Here is a 27,334-nt window from a genome sequence, read left to right as displayed (position 1 = left end):
AAAAGTGGTTAACGCACTAGCATGCTCACAATAACAAGGTTAACATGCAAACTTTTTACACACATGCTAACAATTGCTAATTGGTACTGCGCATGGTGTAGGCTACATCTGAGGCTGATGGGAATGTCAGTGGTTTTGCAGGTATTTGGCCATAAACAGTGTTGGACAAACTGAAACTCAGACCTGATAATGGTTTCTCAAATGCAAGGATTTTCTGCTTTTCTTTTTCTTACGCAACAGTAAACCGCGCTGGTTGAGCAAAAAAAAAAAAAAAAAAGACATCCGAGGACATCGCTTTGGGCTTTAGGAAATTCTGATGCATTTTTCGCAAAATTCGGGCAAACTGATTGTGTGATTTTGACTGGATCACTAAAGTCTGAGAAGAATTAATGCCGAACTACACCGAGGATTCCCTCTGGGCCGTGTTTTTGAGAACAGAGAACCACATGTCTCGACGGAGACGTTCAGAGTCTTAACAACTGTAAAAGCAGAGTGAACGCTGGCTGCAGCTACCCCCCGACTGCCCCTCGTCACACTATCAGAGGGAAGCAGGAGATAGTTATCAGTTTGGATGTAGGCGGTGTGTTTTAACCATCTCCTGACAGGCATGTAGCTGTGAAGTGACTGCTCCAATCAGAGAGCAGAGCCCAGCAACTCTGTTGAAAGGCAGGAATGCATCTCACCACTCTCTGGAAGCTGCAGCTGAGCTCCCTGCATGACTTTTTAAACAAATCTACTGACATATGCCAACCAAAACCACAGGCTGTCTTCCAACTAAATATTATCCAATTAGAATTACTGATTAGTTACTCCTCTCGGTTAAGTTTCCGTTCTCCCTCAAAGACTCCGCTCCAGTACATCTGTAAAACCGACCTCTACAGTCAGAGCTCCCGTGCTCCTGATGATTTGCAGTGATCAATCTTGAAAGCCAGCTGCAGGATGACAAAGATTCCATCAAGGGACCCGTACTGGATGTGACGTGTGTAATTGCGCAGCTCTTTGAAATTGTTCACCACATCTCTCAAATTAGAGGCTGCAGATGGAAGGCACATACCAGCCCCTGATGGTAGAGTCCCCCTAAAAAAGTATTGTGTGTGTGTGTCACAGCCTGATATGTCTTCTTCCTCTGTGCCACGGAGCGTCTTTGTTTAAAAAAAAAACAAAAAACTGTTAAAACAGATCACTCTTGCACTGGGTGACATCTTCCCTCATTACCATAAACACACACACGGTAGTTTATTTAGATTAAGCCCCACACGCACCGTCCTGCTGCCAGAAATAGTCACTGAAGCCCCAAATATGGATTAATCCGCCCCTGAAAATAGTCCCTGAATTTTCCTACACTTTTGAGTAATGGTGATAAAACCTTTAGTGGCCTGATGTATGAAATTAAAGACCTGTTTGCCATAAATTTGAAGTTGTAACTGTGCCATTGTTAACAGTGTACATGCCGTGCTAACCCAATATGACTGCATGGGGTTAGTCATGTAGGATTTGGTTAGCCGTAATGTTAACCAAAAGCCAAATGCCAAAATGAAACAGATGTTTTCGTCCCTACGTTGGCTGCACTGTGTCCATGTGAACACATTTCTTGTGAGTGATGCACCGTGATATTGACACTGCTTCTTGCACTATACTGTACGCGCACGCAGATGAAAAGGCTCTGACCTGCAGCTCCTTGCTCTTCCTCTGCAGTCCAATATTCAGGGTCTCTTCTGCTTCCAGCTTGGAGCTGATGCTGCTCATCTCCAGGTCCTTCCTTCAGAGAGAAACAGATGTTAGACACCACATTCATTATCCACTGGAAAAAACAAACACAGTCAGCTCAAAACTGGAATGTTATCTGTCACTTCAAATACAGCCTCAATACTGGCCCAATATTTAATCCAAATCAAAGACCAACGCGCTGTAACTGAATACAGACCTCTGCTGGATTATTTCTCGATGCGAGGACGACAGATGGCGTCTACCTTTGGTGTAGGTTTTTGATTCAGAGTTCAGTGTCAGATTTCACGTATGATCCAGTCTAGATAAATGTATCCCACATAATCCAACCATATTGAGATATATCTAGATTAGTATCTGTGCCTGTATCATCATTTGTGCACCAATTTAGAACATTTAAATGGAAATATATTTGTGTAAATGTCTCCCCTCTTTACATTTTGTATTAAAGAATAACTTCAGTCTTTTTAAACCTATTTGAAATGACTGCTAGGTACAAAAACTTATGGAATTGGTCCAGTATATCGCCACAGCCAGAACATCTGAGAACAGGGGCTGTAACGGCTGCAATGTAATCCCTCAGGATCAGAGCGCGTCCACTAAAATCGCTTGTTTTTGCCACTGACAGGCTCAGATTGTTATTGTGTGTCTGATACAATTACGGAAAACATACCTACAGAGACAGACCTGTACGATCCGTTCTGTCTAACCAGAAACACCTGTTGTTATTCGAATCCACCAGACTCGTTTAACAAAAACTGCATTTGTATGCCGCAGAGCCTGGGAGTGGTTGGTCTACTGCTGCCTCGATCACTTGGTTTGTTTGTGTCATTGTGTGTCGCGTTGGATCCGAACGGACCCTTTTAAACACCACAGTACACAATAACAAGCTATACTGATATACAAACTAACTTAACGGTAGACCAGCAACTACTTGATAAAATTACTGTTTTCGTCAATGGAGTCTGGTGGCTTTGAACTGCGCAATATAACGGCTGTTTCTGGTTAAACAAAGGCATCTTCCAAGTCTGTCCCCATAGAGATCCTTTTCTGTACTTTGAATAACCCTGCTCAGCCTGTCTGTGCCAAAAACAAACACTTTTGGTGAACACTTTTTTTTTTTTTTAACCTACCTGTTATTTTGAATTATACTGTTTGATGTGTGATCATTCACCAGCTGTTTCAGTGAGTTTAGAGTCTAACTGAGTGACAGATTTCATATTCTTTCCCAGTACGGACTGTTTGGAAAACACAGCACCTTAGCAACAAGGTGAGTCACTCCTTTCATTAATGTGCTCGGTGACAGGAGGTCAGGCAATTATTGACGCCAAAGGGAACAAGTTTTAACTCCATAATGCAGATATTTATTGTTCAGTGATTGGTGTGGTGGTGTCATGTTCCTGAGGGCAAATAGCAACATGTTGGGATGCTGGCGAACATGTTGGAACATGAGGGGGTGTGGGGGAGGGGGTGGGTTACATCTCAAAGTGGAGATAACTGGACCGTGAAGCTGGTGTATTACATATTACAGCCTCAGAGTCTGAGCTCTTCTGCCCCAGGACAGGAACATCATATCAGAATCCATCAGAAGTCCATCAGTGTGTCTCTGTCCTGGGGTTAATAGATATGATCTCAGCCACTCTGGATAAGACCTGCCATCACATGCATGGGGTCTAGTTCTACAGGCAAGAATAAAGTGAGGAGTAAATCTCATGGAAACCATTTTACCGGACTTTTTTCTTTTTTTTGGGATGTTTATGAGGTAACATTAAAGCCTATATCAAAGTTGGCATAAATGTATACTTTCAAAATAAAAATGACCATGTTTATGTTTTTCAGCTTATGGTCTCTGACTGGAGGGTATGGTTTACATCTTCTTTTTACCACCTCATGGCTGATTAGAAGTTATAGTGAATTCCACAATGATGATCTGAACCTCAAAAAAAGGGAAGAAAAAAAAATCCTGTAAAGTGGCTCAGTAAACTGTATGCAGCAGGCTCACGTTTATGACACCAATCTGCTGTCATTTAATAGGAAAGAATATCAAAGAGAAAATGGAGGAAAACAAGACTGGCAGTCATGCAAGCAGCTCCGCGAGGCCTGGACTCAGAGCTCGGACCTAAATGCCAACATCAGTCTGCTAACAAGTGATTAGCAGTGCAGTCATTTTGCAGGTATTTTGACTTTATGATGGTGCTTGATAAAAAAAGTTAAGGAATCACCAAAGTTATTACAGTTCATCCTCAGGGGAGCATGAATGTCTGCAAAACATTTCATGGCAATCTATCAAGCTTGTATAGATTTAATCTCATGGTGGTAGGACGCGAAAAGTCAGAGGATCAACAAAGTCATTAGGATCCATCATCTGGGAACCGTCAGTGTGTGTACAGAACGTCACGGCGATCCTTCCAATATCCGTTGAGATATTTCAGTCTTGACCAAAATGAGACATGCTGTGAAATCTCTGCTCATGGCGTGTGTGTCTCTGACCTTTTGATGAGTTCTTCCAGCCCACTCCTGTTCTTCTCCATCTCTCCCAGACTCTCCTGTGTGGATCTGCTGTCACCCTCCAGCTTCCTCCTGCTCTTCTCCAGCTCTCCTCGATGACGCCGCTCCTGCTCCAGCCGGTACTCAAACTGAAGCGCAAACAACGGAACAGGAAGGACATGAAACACAATGATCCCGACGTGATACAGCCGTAAAAAGGTAAGGCTGACAGGAGGGCTCCACTGTGCAACAATGTTTTATTAACTCTAATTGCCAATGGCTATATATTTTGTGCTAGTTTTATATTGGCCTTTTATTACATCTGACAGTTTTTATACATAAAATTACATGTATTCAGTGTTTCCCCAGATTTGCCAAGGCCTGTTGGCTAACAGGGTTACAATTAAGTCAAATACCTTAAGTTTCCATTTCTCATATTACTGTCAAATAGTCAGTTCATGGCCTTAATATTAATACAGTTAAAAGTGTGCAGCATGCGCACTTCTGTTGGATGCAAAGGGTCGAACAATATACTGGTCTTACAGTCATTACTTACAAATCTTACAAGGTCCACACCGTGTTGTCTCCCTTTGATATGATATGTGGCAGCTGCTTACTCATTTCATTGATTTCAACTTGTTTCCCCCTCGCCGCAGACATATCGTGTACAGTATGGTATAAGCAATACAGTAAACGAGGAGACTATGAACTTACATCTTCAGCTTGCATCTGTAGCTTGGTTTTCTCTTTGGTCAGCAGGTTCACCTTCTCCTCTTCGCTCTGCAGGTCCTCGATGGCCTGCTGTTGGGGTGAGACAAGAAGTCTGAGCCTGGGCTGCACGTGTCCCTAAATCACTGATCCCCCATAGCACTGCCTCACGTCCATCTGTCTGCCACATTGGTGCCTGGAGTTGTTTGGTTGCAAAGAACATGTCAGAAGTCGTCTCCAGTTTGATCTGTCGGATCAGAGATTTTCTCTCTGTCTTTCCATCAACTGGGAGCAAACGCTTTGGAGTGTCGGACTCACTGACACTGTGCCCAAACTCACTGAAAGAGCACTTAGAATGCCAAGTTGATTCATCTTTTTTTCCTTCTCCCCCCCCCCACACTTCTCTTTGCATTCCCGACTAAATCCATATTCGAACTCATGCTCAGCAAACAAAAGGAAGTTAATGGGGCCGGATGCTAAATTGCTCCCACAGATTACACAATGATGCTCGCCGCTACTGTTGGTGGAAACATCTGGGACGAATTAGTGAGCAGGACCTCTTATGATGAGGTTATTGAGGGTAAAGATTTCTTTAGATTTCAAAGTGTCTGCTCGACTTGTCAAAGTAGAGAGTGCTGTGAATCTGAGGGGGGAGAACATTTATCACGAGTGCCACTCCTGCCAGGCCCACGGGCCATATGGTTCTATTTTCCTAAACTTATGTTTCATTCTCAGTCAAGCAGCAAGTGAGGTATCTCTCTATACTCTGACAAATGGGAAAAGGCTATCGATTACACCAATAAACTATCACAAATGAGGCCAAACAGCATGACATGCTGTCAAAATCTTAAATCTAAATCTGTAGTTCGCATAGTTTACACTGAGCATGACATAAATTCTAATTGTGGCTGACTTTGTAGCGTACATCAGAGTAGGGTATTACTTTGTGGGGTTCATTTTTGACTTGCAAACAGGAAAAAGGGAGAAACTAACCCCGGTCTGCTTACTGACCGTTTCCAGCACTTTCTCTCAATTTGCGTTTATCAAGCATAAATATGCTATTGCTCGCATTATGGGAAATGTTGGATCCAGTGTTTTTGTAGCTTGACCTGGACTAGAGACTTAAGTAGGGGGATCTCGGCCTCCAACTGCCTCATCTTTGACCATCCTGTCTTTCTCAAGTCTCCCAACTAGAAGTTTAATGCTAAATTGCTGCAATGGCCCTTTAATATTATCTCAGTGCATGCATCATGTAGAATAACATGCTAACCTGAGCCTCAACAACACTCTCTGTGCTCTCACCTGGCTGAGCTCCACCAGATGTTCCTTCTCCTTCTGGAGCTTCTGCACTGCCCCGTCGCTCTGGAGGAGCTGCTCCGTCAGCCTGCTTACCTCACTGTCTGAGGACTGGGAAGAGACGGGGCTCAGAGATCTCATATCACGTTAGAGAATGCACACACTGAATCACCAAACCAATCACTAAAAAAATATGTCAAATCTCTGTGTGCTAGATTTTTGATCTAGCCCCGGTGAGACTCTTCCTTCTGTGGTTATTAATGGTTTCCTCTTGGGCAGGCAGCCATGACGGCTTGTGAATACGACGGCTTCAATCCGCCGGCTCTGACTTTTCAGCCGCACCGTAAAAACAATTATCTCCTTTCATGACAGAAACAGATGTCATTATTTTGCTTCTCTCTTATGGACATCAAAGCTTTTATTTGCATGTGGAATTCTGGCTCCCGCTGAGCACACGAGGACCTAATGAGACGAGAGCCGTAGTTTCAAATCTGTCGTGGCACTGGACTGCAAACGCAAGCCAGCACACAGGGGGAAAGATTTATGGTGGTGTTCATTTCTGTGCCTATTCTTCAGAAAGGGCAGTAAATATCTGCGTTACCAAATATTTAATTGTTAAAAAGCGAATTTTCCTCTAAACTTGTGCTCCGTTGGATCACACACATCATATGTTATGACAGCATACCACAAACATTAGACATGGTCACGTCATTTTTTTTTTCAAAGCCCTGTGTCAACTCTGCCATCAGACAGGCCCGGTCTTGTTACATCCACTGTGATGAGCCCTCTCACAGTTCTCTCTTACAGTATTCACCATGAGGGACACCACCTCGCCAAGAATACCTTCATGTAGCCAGAGGATCCGGTTCTTAACGCCGTGACCCAGATCAAATTAAATCGGTGTAAATTCGCAGAGGCTAAATCAACATCTCGCCTCACTGCTGAAAACTCTTTTTCCTTCTGCACATGCAGCGCTGTGAGAACAGAACATTCTCGTGGCATTCCTGAGCAGAGATAACATCGTAATCCTTTAATACACCTGAGTGAAACAGATAAAGGGTTTTGGTGGGGGGGGGCTGTAATGGAGATGTCAGAGCAGCCTCTGCTTTTTGGTGGCTACCACGGTGGAGACAGGGCTTCATCCTATAACACGTCATTTAACTGTGACCTGGAATGTAGTTAGTGTCCTTTATAAATGGGCCTACCTGATACTTTTATTTTTTTACATATTTTTTACAGAAAAACAATGTTCACAATACATTATTCAGCCCTGAGTGGTGTCTGCAGGTATTCCTTTCAGACCCTTCAACCTTCCATTAAGGTATGGCAGCCGAGGGCAGAAAAACTCCCCACCATTGGCTGCATCTCATTAAGTTTATTGTTTCGAGCTCACGGTACTAACTGAAGCAACTCAGATGACTGCTTCAACATTGTCTTCAACTCAAGGGAGGGAGGGGCAGGTGGGGGTATTTAATGTGAATTGAACCTCGTAACATGTTGCTGCAGCTCCCCACCACTCTAACACTGTAAAAACCCAGCGGTAAGACACGAGGGAACTCATCTCATTTTCCTTGTGAAGGACGCACATAGTTGTTTTCTGATTCATAGTACTTGAAACTGCATTGGTGCCATCAGAGTAGCAACCTCTGGTCCTTGTCCACCACCAGTGAAGGGTAGCATCAGGTCCCGTGGTGAAGATCACATGATGTTCTACCTGTTTCTCCTGCTCAGCCACAGTCAGGGCGCTCTCCAGCTCGTCCAGGTCTCTCCTGAGGCTGCCGCACTCGACCTCCAGCCTGTCCCTGTGGACGGCCAGCTGGGCTGAACAGGCCTCCTCCTCCTCCAGCCGCGCCGTCAGACCTGACAGCTGCCGCTCCAGCTCACACCGGGCCTTCTCCAGCTGGACGCAGTGCTGCTCGGATGCCTGGGCGCTCTCCTGCTCCTGGAGGTTAACAAGGAGCACAGAGAGAGAGATTCATAGATGTGGATCTACGTCGGCTGATGCCTTTCTTTGCCTTTCAGTTCTCTGTTTTTGCTTTCTGATTCTGGCTTGATAGGAACTTTGTTTGTGCTGAACATACTGTCGTTAATTTTTCCTCATGCAGTTTTATCATCACATCAGTTTTGTGTAAATTTTTGGAACCAGTGCACTTATTCTAGTTTTTGTAGTTTTTTTTAAGGTTTGAAAAAAAGATTGAATCTTTAAGCCTGGTTTGTTCTGTTTTTGAATTTATGATTTCCCCATTTCCCCCCCAAAAATTGAATTTTTTTTTGCTTGTATCCATTTTTGACAAAAAAGCCATGTTACAGTTCATTGAAACGACTCTAATTTGCATTAATGCAGTAATACCTTTGGCGGAACAGAAGCATCATGACTGAATATACTGTAGTTTTGGTGGGGAGATCTAGTTAACAGAATTACAGAGAAAGAGAGAGGTCAAATGAGGTAGAAAATACTGTAGAGGTTTAGCAAAATGCTGAGGGAATAAACCTTTAAGTCGAGGGATTAGCTGAAGAAAAGCAGCTGAAGCAAAGATAGAGATAGAAACAAAGAGGATCTTACCGCAGGTTACGCCACAAGATGAAACTTATCCTCCCTCAAGTCAGAAGAAACGTTCCCTTTGTTAGTTTGTAGTTGCCTTAAATATAGGAGAGCTGACACAGTGACGTACAGTGCTGACTTGATAAGCAAGTTCTACCAAACACCAGATCACTTAGTCAACAGCCATCCATAACAGGAGTGCAAGGACCTGATTGTGAGAGCCTGCTCTGGTTACTGTTACTCTCTTATGGACCAGTCCTCATGGGCAAGGCATCTGGAACGAGCTAATAGCATACCCAAATATCTGGGCATTTGTGAAATGATCAGGCGACCACATTTCCATCTGCATTTATTTCCATAAAAGTACTCAGTTTGAGCTCTCCCTTGGCTTCCCCTGAAACCTCCTCACATCACTTTGGTCCTTGTGTCAAGCACTTTAGCACTTTGCAACAGTGAGAACTGAACAGGTGTTATTGTAAGAAGAACAACAGACATTTTTCCACAGCAGACATGTCAGTGCAGGAAAATCACAATCGCTAACGATAAGATGATGATGAGTGAATTCCATTTATAGTGGAAGTCGGTTTAGGTGGTTTTCAGATCCTCGTGTACATGCTTCCTCACTGGCATCGCTTACTGCGGCACCTAAATGGTCTGGAGCCGTCATCATTGTTGTCAAATACACCTGTGCTTTTCCCGTTTTGACCAGCAGGGCCTGTTCAGACAGAGTACTTTTCAACTTTTCACAGCCCGAAGAGGCTTTTTGTAATTGTTTTCAACTAGAGTGGAGTTTTTCTGCTCGCTGCTTTTGCTTTACTGAAAACACCTTGCGTTTTCTCTCCTCTATGCACTGTGGGTTTTTGCAGAAACACTGAATGCTTGAGCTGAAAAAACTTCATCTCCTCGTCCATCTTTATATACAGTCAATGGCTTCTTCTTTAGAAACATAGGGACCATTTTAAAACAGCTTCATCTGCCTAGAGCTATTCCTATATCGATTATCCCCATAATAATCCAAATCTAAGTGCGCCTAAATTCTCCATCCATGCTATTATTGTGAAATTATAGGGAATCGAACCTTCGTGGATTAAATGAAGCAAGGACCAAGTACCGATGGCCTGCTGTCCTCTATTGTTTTCTATGTCTTCCGAAAAGGCAAAGAAAACAAACCCAACATTAGCCAACTCTCCACAAAGGTATTTCACCACACACCACAACTTCTGTAATAGGGCTAGCCGTTGTTCCTCACCTCAAAAACAGCATCAGTTAGCTTTAGAATCAGTGCAGAAATTAGCAAACTAGCCAGCTATCAGCGTCACTAATCAGCCAGATCATCATAATCACACTAACAACATCTTCAAAACGATGTATTAACAATGTGTAGGAACATCAGGATTAGCTTGCTAACCTCTGCACTGATACTGACGTTATTCTGGGGTGGTTTTTCCTCGCAATAACAAGGAGACACAAGAAGCCCCTCTTTTTTTTTTTTTTCCAGCAATAAAGGCAGTGCCCTGTGCCCTGCACTTTGCAAATAGAGCTCTGTCTGATGGGGGCCTAAAAAAAAGGTTGGTGAACACATTTTCGAATGCATGAGAAGTATGGGGTGACTTATTTCAATGCAAAGGAGCATAGTACACATATTGCCCAGTTTTTGAGGTCTGCCAGATGTTTAAATGGCTTCCTTTTCCTTCACGCTACAATGCATACACTATATGTTTATGGTGTAGGGACAAAATTATTTTCTTTGTTATTGATTTGTATTTCAACGAAGCAAACAGCTTCGGTTCCACCCATGGGCCTTCATCACAGAAGACATTCTGACGTGTGCCAGGTGTAAATAATAAAACAAGTGATGAATGACGGCTGAATTCCATTTAGCTTGAGTTTCAGGGTCCTGTCACACTGACATGGCGTACTGGGAGACTTGACTAGAACGGTGCCATTGTTAATTAGGAACACCTTTACTTTTCCTGAGTCAAAATGTCTGCTGTAAAAAAAAAAAAAGGCCAAGTGAAAAAGACCAATTAGGCCAATTAGTTTTCCTATAGTAGAGAACACAGACTGCAGAATCAGCTGCACATACTGTTTATACAAACTAGCAAGAGTTACCCACAGCTGCTAGTCTGTGCTCCAGTGTGGTGCTATAGCTATCCCAATCCAGCTCTTCCGGTTCTGGTTCTGGTCCAGCATCTGCTTGGTTTCCATTGGCTTCCTCCGAGTCATCAGAGAGGGAGTGGCAACGCCGGCGGCACCTCGCAGACATCATCATCTTGGTAGTTCCTCCCGTCTAAACGCTCTCCTGCTTTGCAAGACTTCACCTGTTTGGCAGTGGAGCAACTTGTTCTGGCAACGTGCAGCTGTTGCTTAATCCAGGTGGGTTTCAGCAGGAGGAACAGTACTAATTCACTCACTGATGGCGCTCCAGTGTGCACTCTCCCAGAAGATCCTCTCTCTCTTACAACACATTCAAAGCTCTGCTCACCGTTCTTTGCCTGCCTCACGCTACTTAATCTGTCAGCCGTCTTTTTCTCAATCCTCTCTGTGAGCTTTTGCTTTTTTTTCCTTTTCTTTCTCTCTTCTGCTCCTTCTCTCCTCTCAATCAACCATTCATCTACGTTTCATTTTAGGGTGCGCTTGCATACGCTAGTGAAATCCAAACATTCCTCCGTAGTGCTTCCAGCCTGCCCACAGCCTGCTACCACTACCGGTAACCCTATGCAGGTAGCCACTGCTCAGAACGCTCTATGAATTTGTTTTACCACAACACCTTCTCTCTTGCCTTCCTTCCTCACTGTAGTCTCCTCCCCCAGAAACAGGTGGCTGTCCCCCGGTTTCAGGGGATCCAAAAGGTGTCCCACTGGGATGGCGATTGGTGTAGGATGTCAGGTCAGGAGAAAAACCTTTGCCGTTGTGTCATTCTGCTGCAGAAACGCAGCCCTCAGTCCACAGCTGTGCTATCAGAGCCACACCACAAAAAGACAAGAAACAAGGGCAGTATTCCAGAGTCAAAAGTGCCTTTTCTCCTCTCAGTCTACGTTATAATTGACATAAATGTCTTGAGCGCCCACGCCCACATGGTCCCCCCACAATGCCACAGCACTCATCTTGGCAAGAACAATGAGGCATATTGTGCTTTAGATTCAATCGTGGATGTTCTTCTTGAATGAAGCCACAAAGACTAGAGGAAGCATCTCTATATCTAGAGTTAACATCAAGCAGTGTCGCAAGATGAGATGTCGATTACACCAGGATGGAATTTAACAATCATCTCATGGGATTATTGAATATGGCTTTAAATAGAACATATTGAGAAGAACAGTTTAAACTGGGGACTTAAAAAATGTATAATGTAAAATCTCTAACATCTTGATTGTGGCAGGTCATTCGTCAGTTTAAAAGAATTAATCTAAACTCAAGACTTTTTTGGCACTTTTGACCACATCCCATGGTTTTCATCAGCAGATAGAGCTTGACCATTATTCTAAGCATGTTTTCTACTCATCTAGTACTAAGTTATATATTTTTTGTTCAGTTGTATAGTTGGAGAGCTGTAGTCGAGTCAAAAAAGAACGTGAAGTATGGAAGAGGAAAATAGATGCAATATATACCCAGAAAGGGTAGGTGTAAAGGAAGAAAACCTACAGCTGCTGAATGTGCAAAAATATGTTTCTGTTCAGATGAATGGGTCTACAGAGAGCCATGCATTTGTACCTTGACAAGTAGATGATCACGTTAAAAATTGTGCACCTTTGACCCACGCACTTTATCTCTGCGGAATGTACAGATTGTGGTAGCTACCCATTTTATCTGAAGCTGCAGACAAAGAGGCTACTTGTGGCTAAAATGGCAGCCAACATGCAAGTGCGGTTATGTGAAAACAACAACTTTTATATACAAATGACTCATCACAACATTTGATAGCAATGGTGCTTCTCAACCACGTGTGACCTTTCTAAATTACATAAAGTTAGAGCAGCAGAGAGTTAGAACAACACTGCCCAAAAGTGGACACAGCTATGGGAGCGAGGATAAGCACTCCGCCAGTGCCACTGAGCCATGGAAGACGTCCAGACACCAACAAAACATGAAAACGCAGGATTTCTGAGAATTCAGATCGTTTTATTTTGACAATGTGGTCTGGGTTCTTGTGCGGAGAGGCAGCACAGAGAGATCTGTTCATGTAACTCCCACTTGAGCCGGAGACACTGAACTGCCTCTCCAGACACCACTTGTGTCCAACACCAACACGCTTATATCTGACAAGAAGGCTGCCAGTGAATCAGATATGAGACTCAATCAAATGCGCATCGGATTTTCATCAAACCACCTCCGAGGCTTGGAACCAAGAAATCATTTCCTGTTCACACTGCTGTTTTTAAGTCGTATTCATTCATTTATTAAAAGATCTGAACTGTAGTTGATAATGATTACAGAGTCAGAAGGTAAAGTAAGGACATGATTACTGTAGGTGAGACAGGAAAGCCCTCCGGTTACACAGATGATCTCTGACAATGTTTGGCTGCTCTGTGCCAAATGCAACCTATATTCTGAGAGTCAGAGTTAATGATAGTACCTCCATGGGGTAGAGAGCCTGGCATTTAATTGCCTGCTGCCTTTTATATCCTAAAAGCAAGATAAGTGATAACACCGGAGGGAACAGGAGGTTGCGGGTTCAGCTGCCAGATGCTTTTCAGATATCTAGTCTTGCAAAAGTCACGGCTCTGTTAAGCTGTACTTAGGCATATGTAGTACACACATGTAGTGCCATGGCAGTAACAGAAATAAGAAATGAACCAGAGATGGTTGAAGTGCTTAACACAACATTTAGAATAGAGCACTTGCTCAATAAATAGTCGACCAAGCTGCAGCAGTGACTTGAACTTTGCAGGCAGCAGGAATAGTATCCATGTGCTAACTGAGCATACTGTCTGACTCTAGTACAGGGGTGTCCAAACTTTTTTCACTGAGGGCCACATACAGAAAAACATCCAAAGGGCTGGGCCACTCACTAGAAGTGAGCTATACTGCTAACTTTAATCCACTGGAGGTGATGTATATCTCCTCACCTCTAGTGGATTAAAGTTGGCAAAATCAATCAAATGTAGGTAAATTCTGCTTGATAACTGAATATGATTCAAGAAAAAAAACCAGTCTTTCCATTAGTGGCCTTTCATTTATTAGCTGTGGAACAAGATGGTCTTTGTCTTGTAGGCTCTTGTTCAGTGTGTTAAAGTGATCAGTGAGATCCACCAAAAATGCCAACCAGAGAGGATCACTGAGCTCATGAAGAGGTCCTTCTCTCTTCAAAACTGGTCCATTTTCCTGCGGGCCAATGAAAATTGGAGCACTTTGGCATACAGGCTGCAGTTTGTTGTTGTCGAGGGCAGCGAGTATATACTGGTCATTGGCATCACTAGCAGTCAAATGTACTGCAGTCAAATTTTAGCAGCAAGTGCATACATCTATTGTAAGCCCCGAGGGGAATCTTTCAATTTTTTCCACATCAACTGGCAACTCTTGATTGCTGATGGTACAGAAACACCATGTGATACTAATGTTGTAATGCTACTGGCTCACAAGCCAAGTTGAGTTGAGCAAACCACTCATTTAGAGCCAATCAAAATATTTAGCCTTAGTCACGTTATGCTAACTACCCACCACCCTCCTCCTCCAAAATCAAAAGGTTCAGAAGTTGGGGATCACCAGGATTCATCCTCAGGTGACCTATTGATACAATTGTTGTAGAGATATTTCAGTGTGGAAAGTCTTAAAGAGACCAAACAGCCAACATGGCCATCCCTACAAGATACACAAGCAATATACCGCTTGAGCAGGAAAGCTTCTCTTTTAATGACAGGGTACAAGGGAGAGAGTATAAAAAGTTTGGAAAATTATATAACCATCAGTAGCTTCCTATTTCACATGCAGTCAATCTGACAGGCTCTACATAATTTCTCAGCCTCACTTTCCACCCGAAACTCACTTCAAAGTTTATCTCTTCTGACCAATTTGTTCATACATTCAATTGCTTCCTTCCCCTTGCCCTTGAACATCAAGTCGTACTTCCATTCCCTTGCCTGTCTTCGCCCTCCTCTCTCCTCCCCCCTCCACCCTCATTCATCTCTCCCTGCCAGTCTTTTGTCCCACAGCTTGCCTTGGGCCCCAGAAACTTCAGAGCCAGTCCAGACTGAAAGTTTTTCCACATGCAAGAACTGGGGCATCTGGATAGCTCTGCAGGAACGCTCCACATTTATTTCCCATTAGGAGTAATTGAGGGGTAAACAGTGGACTTTTCTCTGTTTATATCCATTTATACCAAAGATGGTTGGAACAACAGACGAAGGAAAGAAAAGTCTTTTCTTTTCCCCTTTTTCTTGCAGTGGTAATCCTCAAATTCCTCATTAAGTTTTATTGTCTGTATTTTTATTGGTGTTTTTGTGCTACACCTCAGAATATGAGTCGTGGATCACAAAGACTGGGTGGTACTGTCATGTGTTTTTCCTCTGGTTTTCCCTGGTGGCACTTTTTATAGATGGCAATGTCCAGACTTTGATCCAGGCTGAAATATCTCATCAACTATTACGTGACCTGCCATGACATTTTTATACAGACATTCATGGTCCTCAGAGGATGAATCCTACTGACGTTGGCCATCCCCCTGGCTTACCCTGTAGTACAACCACCAGGGTTAGATTGTTGTGATATTCATAGTTACTAGAGGATTAATCTTAACATCTTTGGTGATCCCCTGACTTTTCATTTCATGTCCTAAGTAGATCAAACCTTTCATCAGCCTTTTATCCAGCGTGACATTTTAGCAGCTATTGGACTGATTGGTGAAAAACTCGGTAAACACCTTCTTGGTTCCTAGTCAGTATATCCTGAAGACTTTGTGGATCCCCTGAATTTTCATCTACCGCTACCATGAGGTTGACTTTTTTTTTGCATTTTAGTGAAATATCTCAACTACTATTGGATGGATTGCCATGCCATTTAGTGCAGACATTCATTTTCCCATCAGGATGAATTGTAATATAATGATAATAAAATAACCTGTATGATCCCATGAATTTTCATCATCAGGTCAAAATTGTAATTTGTCCAGTAACTCTGGTCTATGGCCGCATGCATACACACTAATAATCATCAGTAGAGAAAGGGGCAACAGGGGCAGGCTACAAAAGGTCAGACCTGTTTCTGATTTAGGAAAGTGGCCTAAATCAGAGTTGAAAAGAACAGATCCAATGTGATTTGTGGTGATCAACAGATCCTAAAATCAGATTAGGGAGTCTGAACATAGCATTGGCCTTGTTATGCTAATAACCCACCTCTTCCTTTAAAATTATATACCTGTAGACATAACTTGCTTCTAGTGAACCAGGGAGCTACAAAGCTACGTCACATCAGGTTTAGTACAACAAAAATGAAATGCTTTCACAGCCTGTATAGTATCACCATAGCTTAATATGGTAATTTTCTCTTTATTTTGTGGAGAAGATATTCTAATAAAAATCAATTACTTTCCATCCATTTAAAAACATTAAATCAAAAGAATGTCGCCCCATCAGAACAGTGTTGACCTTACAGGGCAGCAGTGCATTAAGGTTGATTAAGAGGCAGGAATGCATGGCACCCCTGATGAAATATGTGTGAGGTGTCCCTCCAGCCTCGGCAAACGAGGGGATAATGAGGAACGGGACAAACTTCCCTGGAAAACTGGAAGGCTTCCTACAGACAGCAGCAGCACTAAATAGCTCTGACAAGGGGTCACATTTCTCACTGCAGTCAAATCAGAGGGGCTCCAAGGTATGAATTATGTTGGCTGATCTGTCTCCTCCACAGATTAACTTCATTATTTATGGTTGGCTAATCTAAGCAGTGAAGAAAAGAAACAGTTGGAGCCAGAGCACACCTGGTGATTTCGATAAAACGCTGTTTTTTTTTTTTTTTGTCAGGGTAATAAAAACGAAGTGTGGAGTTATAGTGGTAATACTTTGCCTCTACTGAAATAAAAGACTTTATAAAAGAAGTATATGGAAGAATGTGGGTTGTAGAGGAAAAACAGAGATGCAGCGATCTTAAACCCACTTTAACCCACTTTTTAGACTGACTTGTTATATCAGTAAGGAAAAAAGTTCTTCAGCTTCTGACAGCAGTTGTTTGGTTTAGGATAATCAGCTATAAGTCATTCTACAGAGATCTCTTAATTAACTACTTCTCTGATTCTAAAGAACCCACAGTTCAGGCTGCACCTCCTAAAGGTCAACTTATTCAAAGGCACACAGACAAAGATCGACAGTGACACATGATTTTGTCATATCCAGACGGCAGTAAAATACAGAGCGACGAGAGCCGCAGTCCAGCTCCTTGAGGCAGTTTATGATGTGTTCCATCGAAGCCATCTGAGGAGTCTGCTAAGGCACTCAGCACCAGTAATGACCAAATCCCTGTGGGCGACCCTGGAGTGCTTTCCACAAACACTGGCAACGGCAGCTGCTCAACACTCCAGTAGAGATTCACTCAGAAATGGGAGCATCCATTCAGTTTTGGAAAATGAAGCCTCAACAAAACAACATCAATGCAGAGGTGAAATGAGTCCCTGAATAAAGCATTCGGATTGTCTGTTCATCTCCGTTCACTACATGAAGACCGTGAGGTGCAGTTCGAACAACATTCGAAGGATAATCAGTGGACTGTGGGGCTCACATTATTTTGTTAGATGTACTTTTCTCCTGGTCAAGAACTCCCTTTAAACAGCAAAAACACCCATTCTCAAGTCTGTTAAATCTTTAGAACCAAATATATTTCATTCTTACATAAGGTGCAGTGAGTTCCTAATAAAGTTTGACATTGTGGTATTTAGCAGGTATCATAATTACCAAATAGATTCATTAATACTTATTCATTGATTTTATTTCATTTATCTGTAAACTGTAAACGCAACATTGACATGCTATCACCTTATAAAATTGTTGTGGCAAATGTTTGAGAAAGCAGTTTCAAATTAACACGTATATTAGACACTGAGCAACATTAGCATTAATTTGGAGTCCATTATTCACTCTCCTTTAACTCGTTTTTGGTCTCCTCCAAACAGAAAAACATTTGCCACTAGATGTTACACTGTTCACCAGCTAGTCGCTACTTTTGTCTGCCAATTGATGGAAGTCAGACTGTGTACAGTGGGGCTATCAGAACTTTTTTTTTTTTTTTTTTACAGAAAACATCTACCTGCATGAGAGCAGACGGACTTACCAAAACCAAAACAACTAGCTGAAAGATGCTGAAACCTCCGTACAACTGTGGGGAACTGCAGAGTTGGGTGATAATTCTCCAGCGTTCATCACTACAGGTGCCCCCTTTTGCACATTGTACATAATAATCTAGTCTATTGCTTATATTAAAATGCTAGCTAGTGCAGCTTCAAGTTATCGTTATTATTGATGAAGAGTAATGTTTTGCGAGTGTTCTCAAAAATCAGTGATGAAAGCTTTGATCTTCTCAGCAATTAAATTAAAAGTACTAAAGCTGTAATGTGGGTTGGTAGTTCTCACAATAAAACTTGTGGCGACATCTCCTCCCAGCCACAGGGGATGTGCCATTCAAACAGCCCTCCTTGCAGTAAACCAATCAGTCATACGGTGCGCCTCAGGCCAGGAAACAGCATGGTGCACAGAGCACTATGACAGCACTCTCAGTAAAAAAAAAACACGCTCTGTACTTGCTTTCTCAATAAAACGATCAGCTGGAAAATAGTCAACACAGCAGTAAAAACCCACAGAGAGAAAAGCAGCATTAAAACAAGCTCAAACACAGTCACTGCCATGGTGGCTGCATCTCCCTCTCCCTCTGCTAAGGGTATCATTATCTACTTAATTTCATCCACCCTGGTTTGGTATAATGACCACATTCAAAAACCCTTATCGAGCAGAAAGTCAGACAAAATCACAAATCATGTGAGTTGTAACGTATCAAGTTTAACAAAAGAGGAATGACTCTTTCAAAGGGAAAAAATGAGAAAATCGAGGGAGAAGCAAAGAGAGACATGCAGCAGAGCAGCGCGACAGACTTACAGCTCGGTATTTAGTGGCCACCTCATTCTTTTCCTCGTTAAGCTGGATGTTCTGCTCCTCCAGCTCGCGGACTTTGGAGAGGAGTCGGTCACTCTGCTCTATGGCTCTCCTCAGCTCCTCTCTCTCCCTCATCCCTGCCTGATCTGTATGAACGTGCTGCTGAGACCTGACCTGGAACAACACGCACACACATCCAGATACTCACACATGCACATGCACATGCAGAAAGCCTGATATTTCAGTTAGGCTCTCTGACTGGGGCTCACTTTTGTTCACTTCTGTCTGGAGTCTGCACTGTATGCCCCCCCCTTTCTCCTCCACACACACACACTAACTCTCTGTCAGAGAGCTTTGCCCTCTAAAAGACATCCACATGCATGTACGAATGCACGCACATGTGCCCACATTTCCTCCCCTCTCTCCAGACTGGCCTCCTGCTGGCCTTCTCTCACTGAAACAATATAAAACGTTCCTCCTGTGCAGATGCATTGCTGCTGAGTGGCCTGGAGTCATAGAGGAAAACCATTTTCCAGCCTGTCCAGGTAGATAAGAGAAATAAGCGCCATTTTAAAAACACAGCACTGTAATATAAATATGTCAATGGCAAATTCATTATGACTCTATGATTGAGAAACTGGTAATTCATATTGGTATCAGTACTAGTATTAGTTTAAGACTGAATGTTTGACAAAAATAGATAATCCAACAAGTCATCACACATTTTTCTGCCACTAAGTGCAATGTTCATGCTCCTTGTAGTTCTTTATTGGTCTTCACCAACTCCTGAGAAAGATGTCACAAGTCTCTTTGTCTTTGTCTGGGTGCCGGTTGTGTAGTGTACAGTGGCTTTATAAGAGATTGTAGCTGGAGACAGCGACAGGCTCGATGAGTGTGATCAAACTGAACCAAACAAATGTAAAACCAAAAGAGCTTAAAGGAGCTAAAAGGCTTCATGCAGCTGAGGGGAACTACAAATTCAGTAAGACACGCTATAACATGTACTCACAGGATTTTGAATGGTCCCCTTTGCTTATACTTATCATACTAACATCTCATTATTATTAATGTAACATGGCCCCTTTAAAGAGGCAGTGCTGTGTTGCAGCAGTGCAAGTAGAGTTAGAATAATACCAGACTTTGGTTAGACACTTTTTAAGCAATTTATCATTATTAGCCTAAATCTTCCAGCTGGTACCAGATGACTGTGGTTTGCCAAACAGGACAAGTCAAATAGTGCAGAGACATTAAAACAATCATTCATAGCAGTTTGAAAGTCAATTTGAAACAGTTTCCTCAAATCCAAACCCCTTTGTTTTTAGCATTCCTTGTGTCTATATGTGGTTAACTGCACCGCTCTGGCACCTCAAGCCAGTTAAAACAAACACCATGAACTGTAAAGTACTCTGTCATCCAGACCTGATCACCATATGGTACAGAGGCCAGATAGCAAAGGCAGAGTTCAGCCAGCTGATTAGAGGCAGACAATAATGTAAAGATGCTGTCAGTATGTGGGCTGCACGTTATTGCTGGGGAGAACTGGTCCGAGTACTCCCCCCATCAGCAGCACCTCACCATCGACCAGACCCCATCGAACCAGACCCACAGGCTAAACAGCCGTCTGTCACGCGCTGACAGACCGACATAAACAACAATGTGGGACATAAACCAAATCTGGAGTTTTACAGTGGAATTCAGCGCAGAATGAGAAGAATTCTCTCAGCATCATAACATCCAAAAGCGAAACTATGAAATATTTAATAATGCATTCAGTTATGATCTCTTTTTCTGGAAACAGTCATAGTCAACAACACAACCAGCATACAAGAAACAACACATAAAGCCAGACAGCCAACAATCATCATCATAACAAATAAAAATGAATAATATCAATTACAAGGGTCATAAAAACAGTATGTATTAAGCTTTGACATGGGGGAATGGAAGAATCCTGCTCGAGGGCACTTTGAAATGTATCACTGGTGATAAAGTCCAACTTAACGAGGATAGACAGGGTTTAACTGCAAAAGTAATGATGGGCCAGCATGACAGTATAAAGCAGCATCTCTGTAATCAAGAGCAAACCGACAGTGTTTTAAATGGCACTTGCCAATATTTTATATTAGCAATGGACCGCATGATTACATGTTATGTGAAAGGGGTTACATGTAGTGATAAACCACAGAGAATCATCATCCGGCTTTGCAGTTTCCCTCACATCCACAGAGCTCTTTCAGCTTATTGTTTTGGTTTTATGATCTGCAACTTAACTGCTTTGATTTTGCTGCTCTCATCAGTGTTACTTCCGGCTGCTAAAGTGATAAACCCATTGCACGCTACCCATTTAACAGCTACAGACAGCCCAGTTTGATTATTTATTGAACTTTTTTGGGGGGTTCAAATGTTGAATATAAAGTGAAATTCCTAAGTAGTCGCAGCAATATAGCGATATAACAGTTTTAATGACTAATGATAGTCAGAGACACAGGAAGATGTTGTGAATACATTGCACTTGGTAATTTCAAACATGGACATGATTAAGAAGAGAAAGAATCAAAGGCTGAAAGTGAGTAATAGTGTAGTTTGGGCCACACAATATTGTGTCATCAGCATAGAAATGGATATGAAAATACCGATTAGGAAGATTAAGGTTATTTATGTATAATGTAAAAAGTAATGTCAGCAGAGTGTGTGTGTTTTGTCTGCACTGAATTCTTTACATTACAAGGCCTTGTACACACAATAAACACCCAATGTTTAATGCATTTTACAAAGCAAACCACCAACCTTGGCCTAAATGCAATTAATGCATCTTCCAGAGATCGTTTGTGTACTGCACGCATTTGCGCTTCATGCCACATTCAAATCTGTCTTCTTTTATTTCCCTTCACACCTAACAAGACTCTACAAGTAATTGTAGCTTTACTGCCAATGCAGAAAACAAAAACTGAGTTTCAGTCTTTGGAAAAACAGATGTGAACTGATTTTCCACGGTGAGATCTGAAGAAGAGGTTTAAAAGGGAAAGCTGTGTTACAGAAAGACAGGCACAACGCACACACACACTGACAGACATGCACACACAAAGAAAAACCTGTTGCTGCATGAGCACCAGTATCTGTGTCATTGGAAAAGAGCTGTCATTATCTCAGCTCTCTGAATCCTGACAGTGTTATATCCCAAAGTTGACAAACTGTACATTTTGTCAGCGGGAAATTAGACAGGGAAATGTGGTATCATCTTTCTTAAGTGTGCAGCAGTAATTGCCATGTTGTCCAAATAAGATTTAGGACATGTGTGTTTTAACTGCCATGAGGATCTGCTTGCTGACACACCTGAACTTCCTTTGCCTATCGTCACTTTAAACACACAATATATTCACCTGTCAGTGCAGGATTTACTGTTGCACTCAACATCAGTCAGCACACTGATGCCAAAAAAGCAGGGGAAGATAAATGTGACACATCAACGGTTCACCTTTAGCATGATCACAGAGCTCAACCACTTAAGCCAGGGCTATTGTCGAGAATGCACAAATTAAATGCTCTCTTTGTTACTGCACAGTCCCTCTTTGCATGATGAATGGCAGTTACACTCCAGCAAAACTTTCCTGTTTTGACTTGAAGCTCAGAGATGTTTGTCTGATCAAACCTGCAGACACACATTGCTCTTCTCCTCCCAGTAAAACAAACTTTCCAACTGTCTGCACAGCACTGTAAAATCTTTTTCTGATGAGTTTAGAATATGTTTATTTTCACACTTTTCCTAAACAGTTTCCAAAGAAAGCCCCTCTTCTTCTGATTCCTAACATTCCCAGTCTGGGTAAAGGTAAATGATCTCTATCATTTTCCTTTATTTGAACAGCTGTTCACCATTTCAACACCTAATCGCACCTGCTGCTGGCCACAGATTCAAGACAATTGTACATGATCCCACTCAGTGTCCACACTGCACAAACGTCATTTGGGGCCAGAGTTAGTGATTCTGGGCTGGAGCCGCAGTATCAAGGTCCACCCCACACACCTGGTTGGGCCTAGCTGTCAATCATGACATCATAGCCAATTTTTTTTAGCAACAAATTACTAATTAAATTCAAACTAATCAGAAAGATGAACAGTTGAACATAGATCAGCATAAGAAGAAAAAAATTAAGAAAAATTTATGATCTATGATGTGATATTGCCACATTCTGGCAAATAAAGTAGTAGCCTATGCACTTTAAACATTTGTGGCAAAACTATCTTTTTTCTCTTTTTCCACTGGGAAGTCTTTGTAGTATTTAAAAGTATTGTAATTACAGCTCTAAGGCACATTTCCCGCAGGTTGCTCAACTTTAGAAGCTGGTGTTACCTTTGCAGTTACACGGCACACTTTAGCATGTCTGCATCTGCTGGTCTGAACAGCTGTCACTTCTCCTGCCTGTAGTTGGCATTCAAAATTGAGGTCTGAAATTGTGTGGACCTGGTTTTGGATTATCAGTCTCGCAGTGTGTTCCTGTTTCTGTTCAGTTACTGTTCTGCATTTCTGCAGAGGAGTGTTTGAACTGCACAGTATGACTTCAAACTACTCCCAGGTGAACGGACTGCAGGGTGAAGCCCGGCCTTTGGCTGAACTCTGTATGCAGGTCATGGAGGAAGGCACAGCCAGCCTTTGATCACTGAAGCACCTCACAGTTCACTGACACTCATGTGGTCGACTGGCTGCAGGTCAGGTACAATAGCGGCAGCTTATAAATCATATCAATGACATGATTGTTGTTGGGTAATTACACGGGAGAGATAACTGTTGACATTATAAGTTATCTTCAGTGCCAGTTATTGTCCTGAAAGGGCTGATTGAAATACCTGACATAGCTGGACAGTACAAGTAGATTACAGACAACACTGACTGTGGCTATGTTGAACTGAGCGGACCCAGACCTGGTATTATCAGTAAATCGCTGGGATTCCTTTCAAATGTATTATAAGATAAAACACATACAAGGTTCAAAGTATTCTCACTGACCCCTGAAAAGTGTAATGATGACCCACATGCAGAACCATCAAAGGAGAAAACCACACAGCATTTCATGTCTTTGTTGGCTGACCCAGCTGAGTGTGTGTGTGTGTGTGTGCTGCATGTGTGTTCAGGTGTGAAAATACAGAGGGAGACAAGAACAAGAGATCAGACCAGCATCCACCTACTAAAAGAGCCATCACGGTCTGCAGCAGAGAAGGTGGTCAGCGTCACACAGCCATACATCACTGATCGGCAGATAGCAGCAGTGAGTGAGACACATACAGCGGTTTGGACACAGAGGAAATATTGGATAACAGCCAGTGTGACGGACGTTATTCTTCAACACAGAGGTTTCAAACCATTTTGGCTTGTGAAACAAAAAAATACTTCTTTTCATGGGCTGAGTGAGGGGGAACTAACCAGCGAGTTACAAAAAAAACCCATTAACATCACAGAAAAAGCCTAAAGTATGCTACATTTTGGTAGCCCTTGGCTTTTGTCTTTTTTCCCAACCTGTTAATCGTCTCAGGACCCTTACGATTTAACTTGTCTTGGACCCAAAGCCGGGAACCACTGCTTTAATCACTGCTGCATTAATAAGCTACAAAACAGTGAATTTTGAAGAAGGTCCCACGGTTGCTTTAGTCTGAAAACGCTGAATTCTAATGATGTTTTGCATGAAAACTGTAACATTTAAATATATTAACAATTCATACAAAACATAGGTGGTATTTAATACTTAGCTGTACTGTGCTTTGGATACTTTCAATGTTCCATTTTGAGTTTGGTCAAAGACCATCCATAAGGATGTTCTCCTCCAACCCACCAGGTACAATCTACTGGCATACAACCACCTGTGGTCAGGTTCCACACTTATGACACCTGGGACCAGATGGGTAAAGATGTGGCTTAAAACTCTGGAACAGTAATTTGACCACGAGTTTATTTTTCATCAAACCACTGTTCCCAAGGATGAGCTTACCCCTGACACAGTAGTTCAGGGCTCATGTGAAACAAAGAGTTGATGAAGCTGGTCGAAAGGTAAAATTAACTGAAAATGATGAGGCCTATGGTGGCTGAATGTCTAACCCTACTGTTCTAATGGCACAGCTCAACATTTTGGATAATACATGTATACATGTATTAGTTGTCTTGTCAAAAGTTAGCAGATTGATACCACTCCCAGGTCTTTGTACGAGTTATTGAGCTGGCTAACGTTAACTTAACATACATATATACACAGAAGCGGGGAGAACGGCCTCACTGTTTAACCTGGGTGCCCGTACAGTGACTTCCTGGAACGATTGAGTGAGGTTGAATTCACAGAGAGAGAAGAAAAACTTTCGGTACTTCCCATAAAACGCCAACATGTTGCTTTTCCGTTTCTGTTTGTGCTTAGGTTAAACTGAATGCAGATTATTGCTTAATGAGTTTTTAGCCCAGTTCAGACCAAATGTTCCTGATGAGATGAAACCATGTTAGAATGTTGTTGGAGAAAGTGTGAACTGGCCTGTCTCAGCTGGACTGACGCCGGCTGATGGCGTCATGCGCAAAGACAGAATCTCCTACGTGTCCTTTCCCCTGCTGACTGCTGCCTGCCTCCATCAGCTCATGTCACCTCTCTTCCTGGGCCCAGCTTCACTGGTGTATTTAAACACATGATATTTTCCTCTTCCCCCTGATGAATTCAATATCAGCCCAAACACTGACAAGGTGTGTCCACCTCCTTCCAGCTGCTGCACCCTCTCTCTGCTTGCAGCTGGCTGGGTATTCCATTGAGGAACCTATGGACGGCTGCAAAGTCTCCACCTTCATATGTTTTCATCGTTTCATCAATACAAGGAATCTAACTGCAAATAACTCACCTCGTTAATATTTGAAGATGCCTCAGACTATGCCTAACTACAAAAACAGCCTGAAAAGCATGGAGGCAGACCGGCAGTTCAGAGGGCTGTTGCTATGGAGACGCTACACCGTCTCGTCCAGCCGCGTTGGTGTAAACCTGGCAGAGTGTCGCAGACTGGTACCAGCAGTTCAGATCTTTTGTCTGAACTGGACTTTAGAGCTGTGGGTATTCCAAAGTTTGGACTTTGGAAAGAGCCGCGCTAGCTGTTTCTCACCATCTTCAGTCCGTACGCTAAGGTAGGCTAACTAAGCGGGTGGCTTTAGCCTGATTGACCTGACAGACGTGAGAGTGGCATCAATCTTATCGTTTCATGCTTGGTTGGGAAAGGACTGAGCAAATTTGGCAAAATGTTGAACCATTCCCTTAAACCTTCATCAGCAGTCTTCTTAACCTTCATGGATGTACTTTTCCTCTTTGCCCCACTTTAAATCTGTTTGCAAGATGAAAGAAGATGAAGATGAAATTTACTGTTGTAGTGTCTTCAGTCTGTCTGGTGCTTGTCTGTGTTTGCATTCCTCTGTACTGTAAATTTGTGTGTGTGTGTGTGTGTGTGTGTGTGTGACCTTAGCACCCCCTGATTTACTAACAGCTGGAACTATAGGAATTATACTTATCCAGAAACGTGGAAAAGTGAATGCAGAGCGTCTTTAACGGACAACAGATGCTGCGTGTCACTCGCACATACAGCACTCACACACAGCACAAACACAGGATCCTACACACTCTGACGCCCCCTGTTGAATTAGCAGCTGCTGTCTCTAAGAGGCGAGGGCCTGCAGCGAGGAGGGGCTCTGCAACACGCTGGAGAGCACAGTGGCAGACAAAAACAGCCTGAGAGACTGTAGGAGAGTGAAACAGCTAGGAAGAGCATAGACTGAGATAAAGAGAGAAGGCGAATGAGTGAAGAAAGAAAAAAGGCAATGGGGAGTGTGAGAGGAGATGCAGGTTTCTTACATGTGCCAGGGGTCTGCTGTGCAGAGCGATGGTTGGTCTGTACTGGTGGAAGTCAGTCTGGATCACACACACTCTCTTCTCCATCCTCACAGCTCACAGCTGCCCATGCTGTCTTCACCCGAGCGGGCTCCAGGGAGGAAGTGGAGCGTGTGTGTGTGTGTGTGCTCTCTTGAGGACTGTGTGTGTGAGGGGGGAGAGGGTGTGTAAGTGTGTGAAAGTGTGTTACGCCTGCTACCTGACCCTGGGAGGGAGGGAGGGAGGGAGGGAAGGCAGGGAGGGAGGGAAGGGAGGGAGGTGACGAGCAAAAAGAAAACATGAACGAGCTTGAACAGCACCCCCTCATCCCGCACACACACACACCTACACACATTTCTCCTCCCTCCTACCTAAAGCCACACCGGCTTCTGACAGCAGTACAACACTGGGAGACAGGCTGCCAGCCCCCACCAACACACACACACACACACACACACATGTACATTCCTGTGGAGAGAACTGACACCCCAAAGCTAATTTGCAACCAAAATATGTCAAACACAATTCACAGAAACACAAGTGTAAGTAAACCTTTCGTAGCTCTTTACTGGGAGCTTAAAAAAGGGAAGTAAAAGCTTTTGCACATTTTTCCCCAAACAGAACAGAACTGT

At 42.9% G+C, this 27,334-nt stretch overlaps 1 protein-coding gene across 1 annotated transcript in view; it reads right to left on the bottom strand.

The window, feature by feature from the left end:
• Window positions 1–18,966, bottom strand: part of LOC139220215 (putative uncharacterized protein MYH16) — a 38,848-nt gene extending 19,882 nt beyond the window's left edge. Inside the window, exons 1-6 of the mRNA XM_070852285.1 lie at window positions 18,835–18,966; window positions 7,931–8,158; window positions 6,223–6,327; window positions 4,927–5,013; window positions 4,216–4,361; window positions 1,669–1,759 (exon numbers count right to left, since the gene is read on the bottom strand). Of these exons, the coding sequence (XP_070708386.1) occupies window positions 1,669–1,759; window positions 4,216–4,361; window positions 4,927–5,013; window positions 6,223–6,327; window positions 7,931–8,158; window positions 18,835–18,966 (789 nt within the window). The remainder of the gene's footprint in view (window positions 1–1,668; window positions 1,760–4,215; window positions 4,362–4,926; window positions 5,014–6,222; window positions 6,328–7,930; window positions 8,159–18,834) is intronic.
• Window positions 18,967–27,334: the final 8,368 nt, after the last annotated feature.

The sequence above is a fragment of the Pempheris klunzingeri genome, chromosome 20, assembly GCF_042242105.1.
Source record: "Pempheris klunzingeri isolate RE-2024b chromosome 20, fPemKlu1.hap1, whole genome shotgun sequence".
Lineage (NCBI taxonomy): Eukaryota > Metazoa > Chordata > Actinopteri > Acropomatiformes > Pempheridae > Pempheris > Pempheris klunzingeri.
This window is presented reverse-complemented; position numbering and strand designations above follow the sequence as displayed.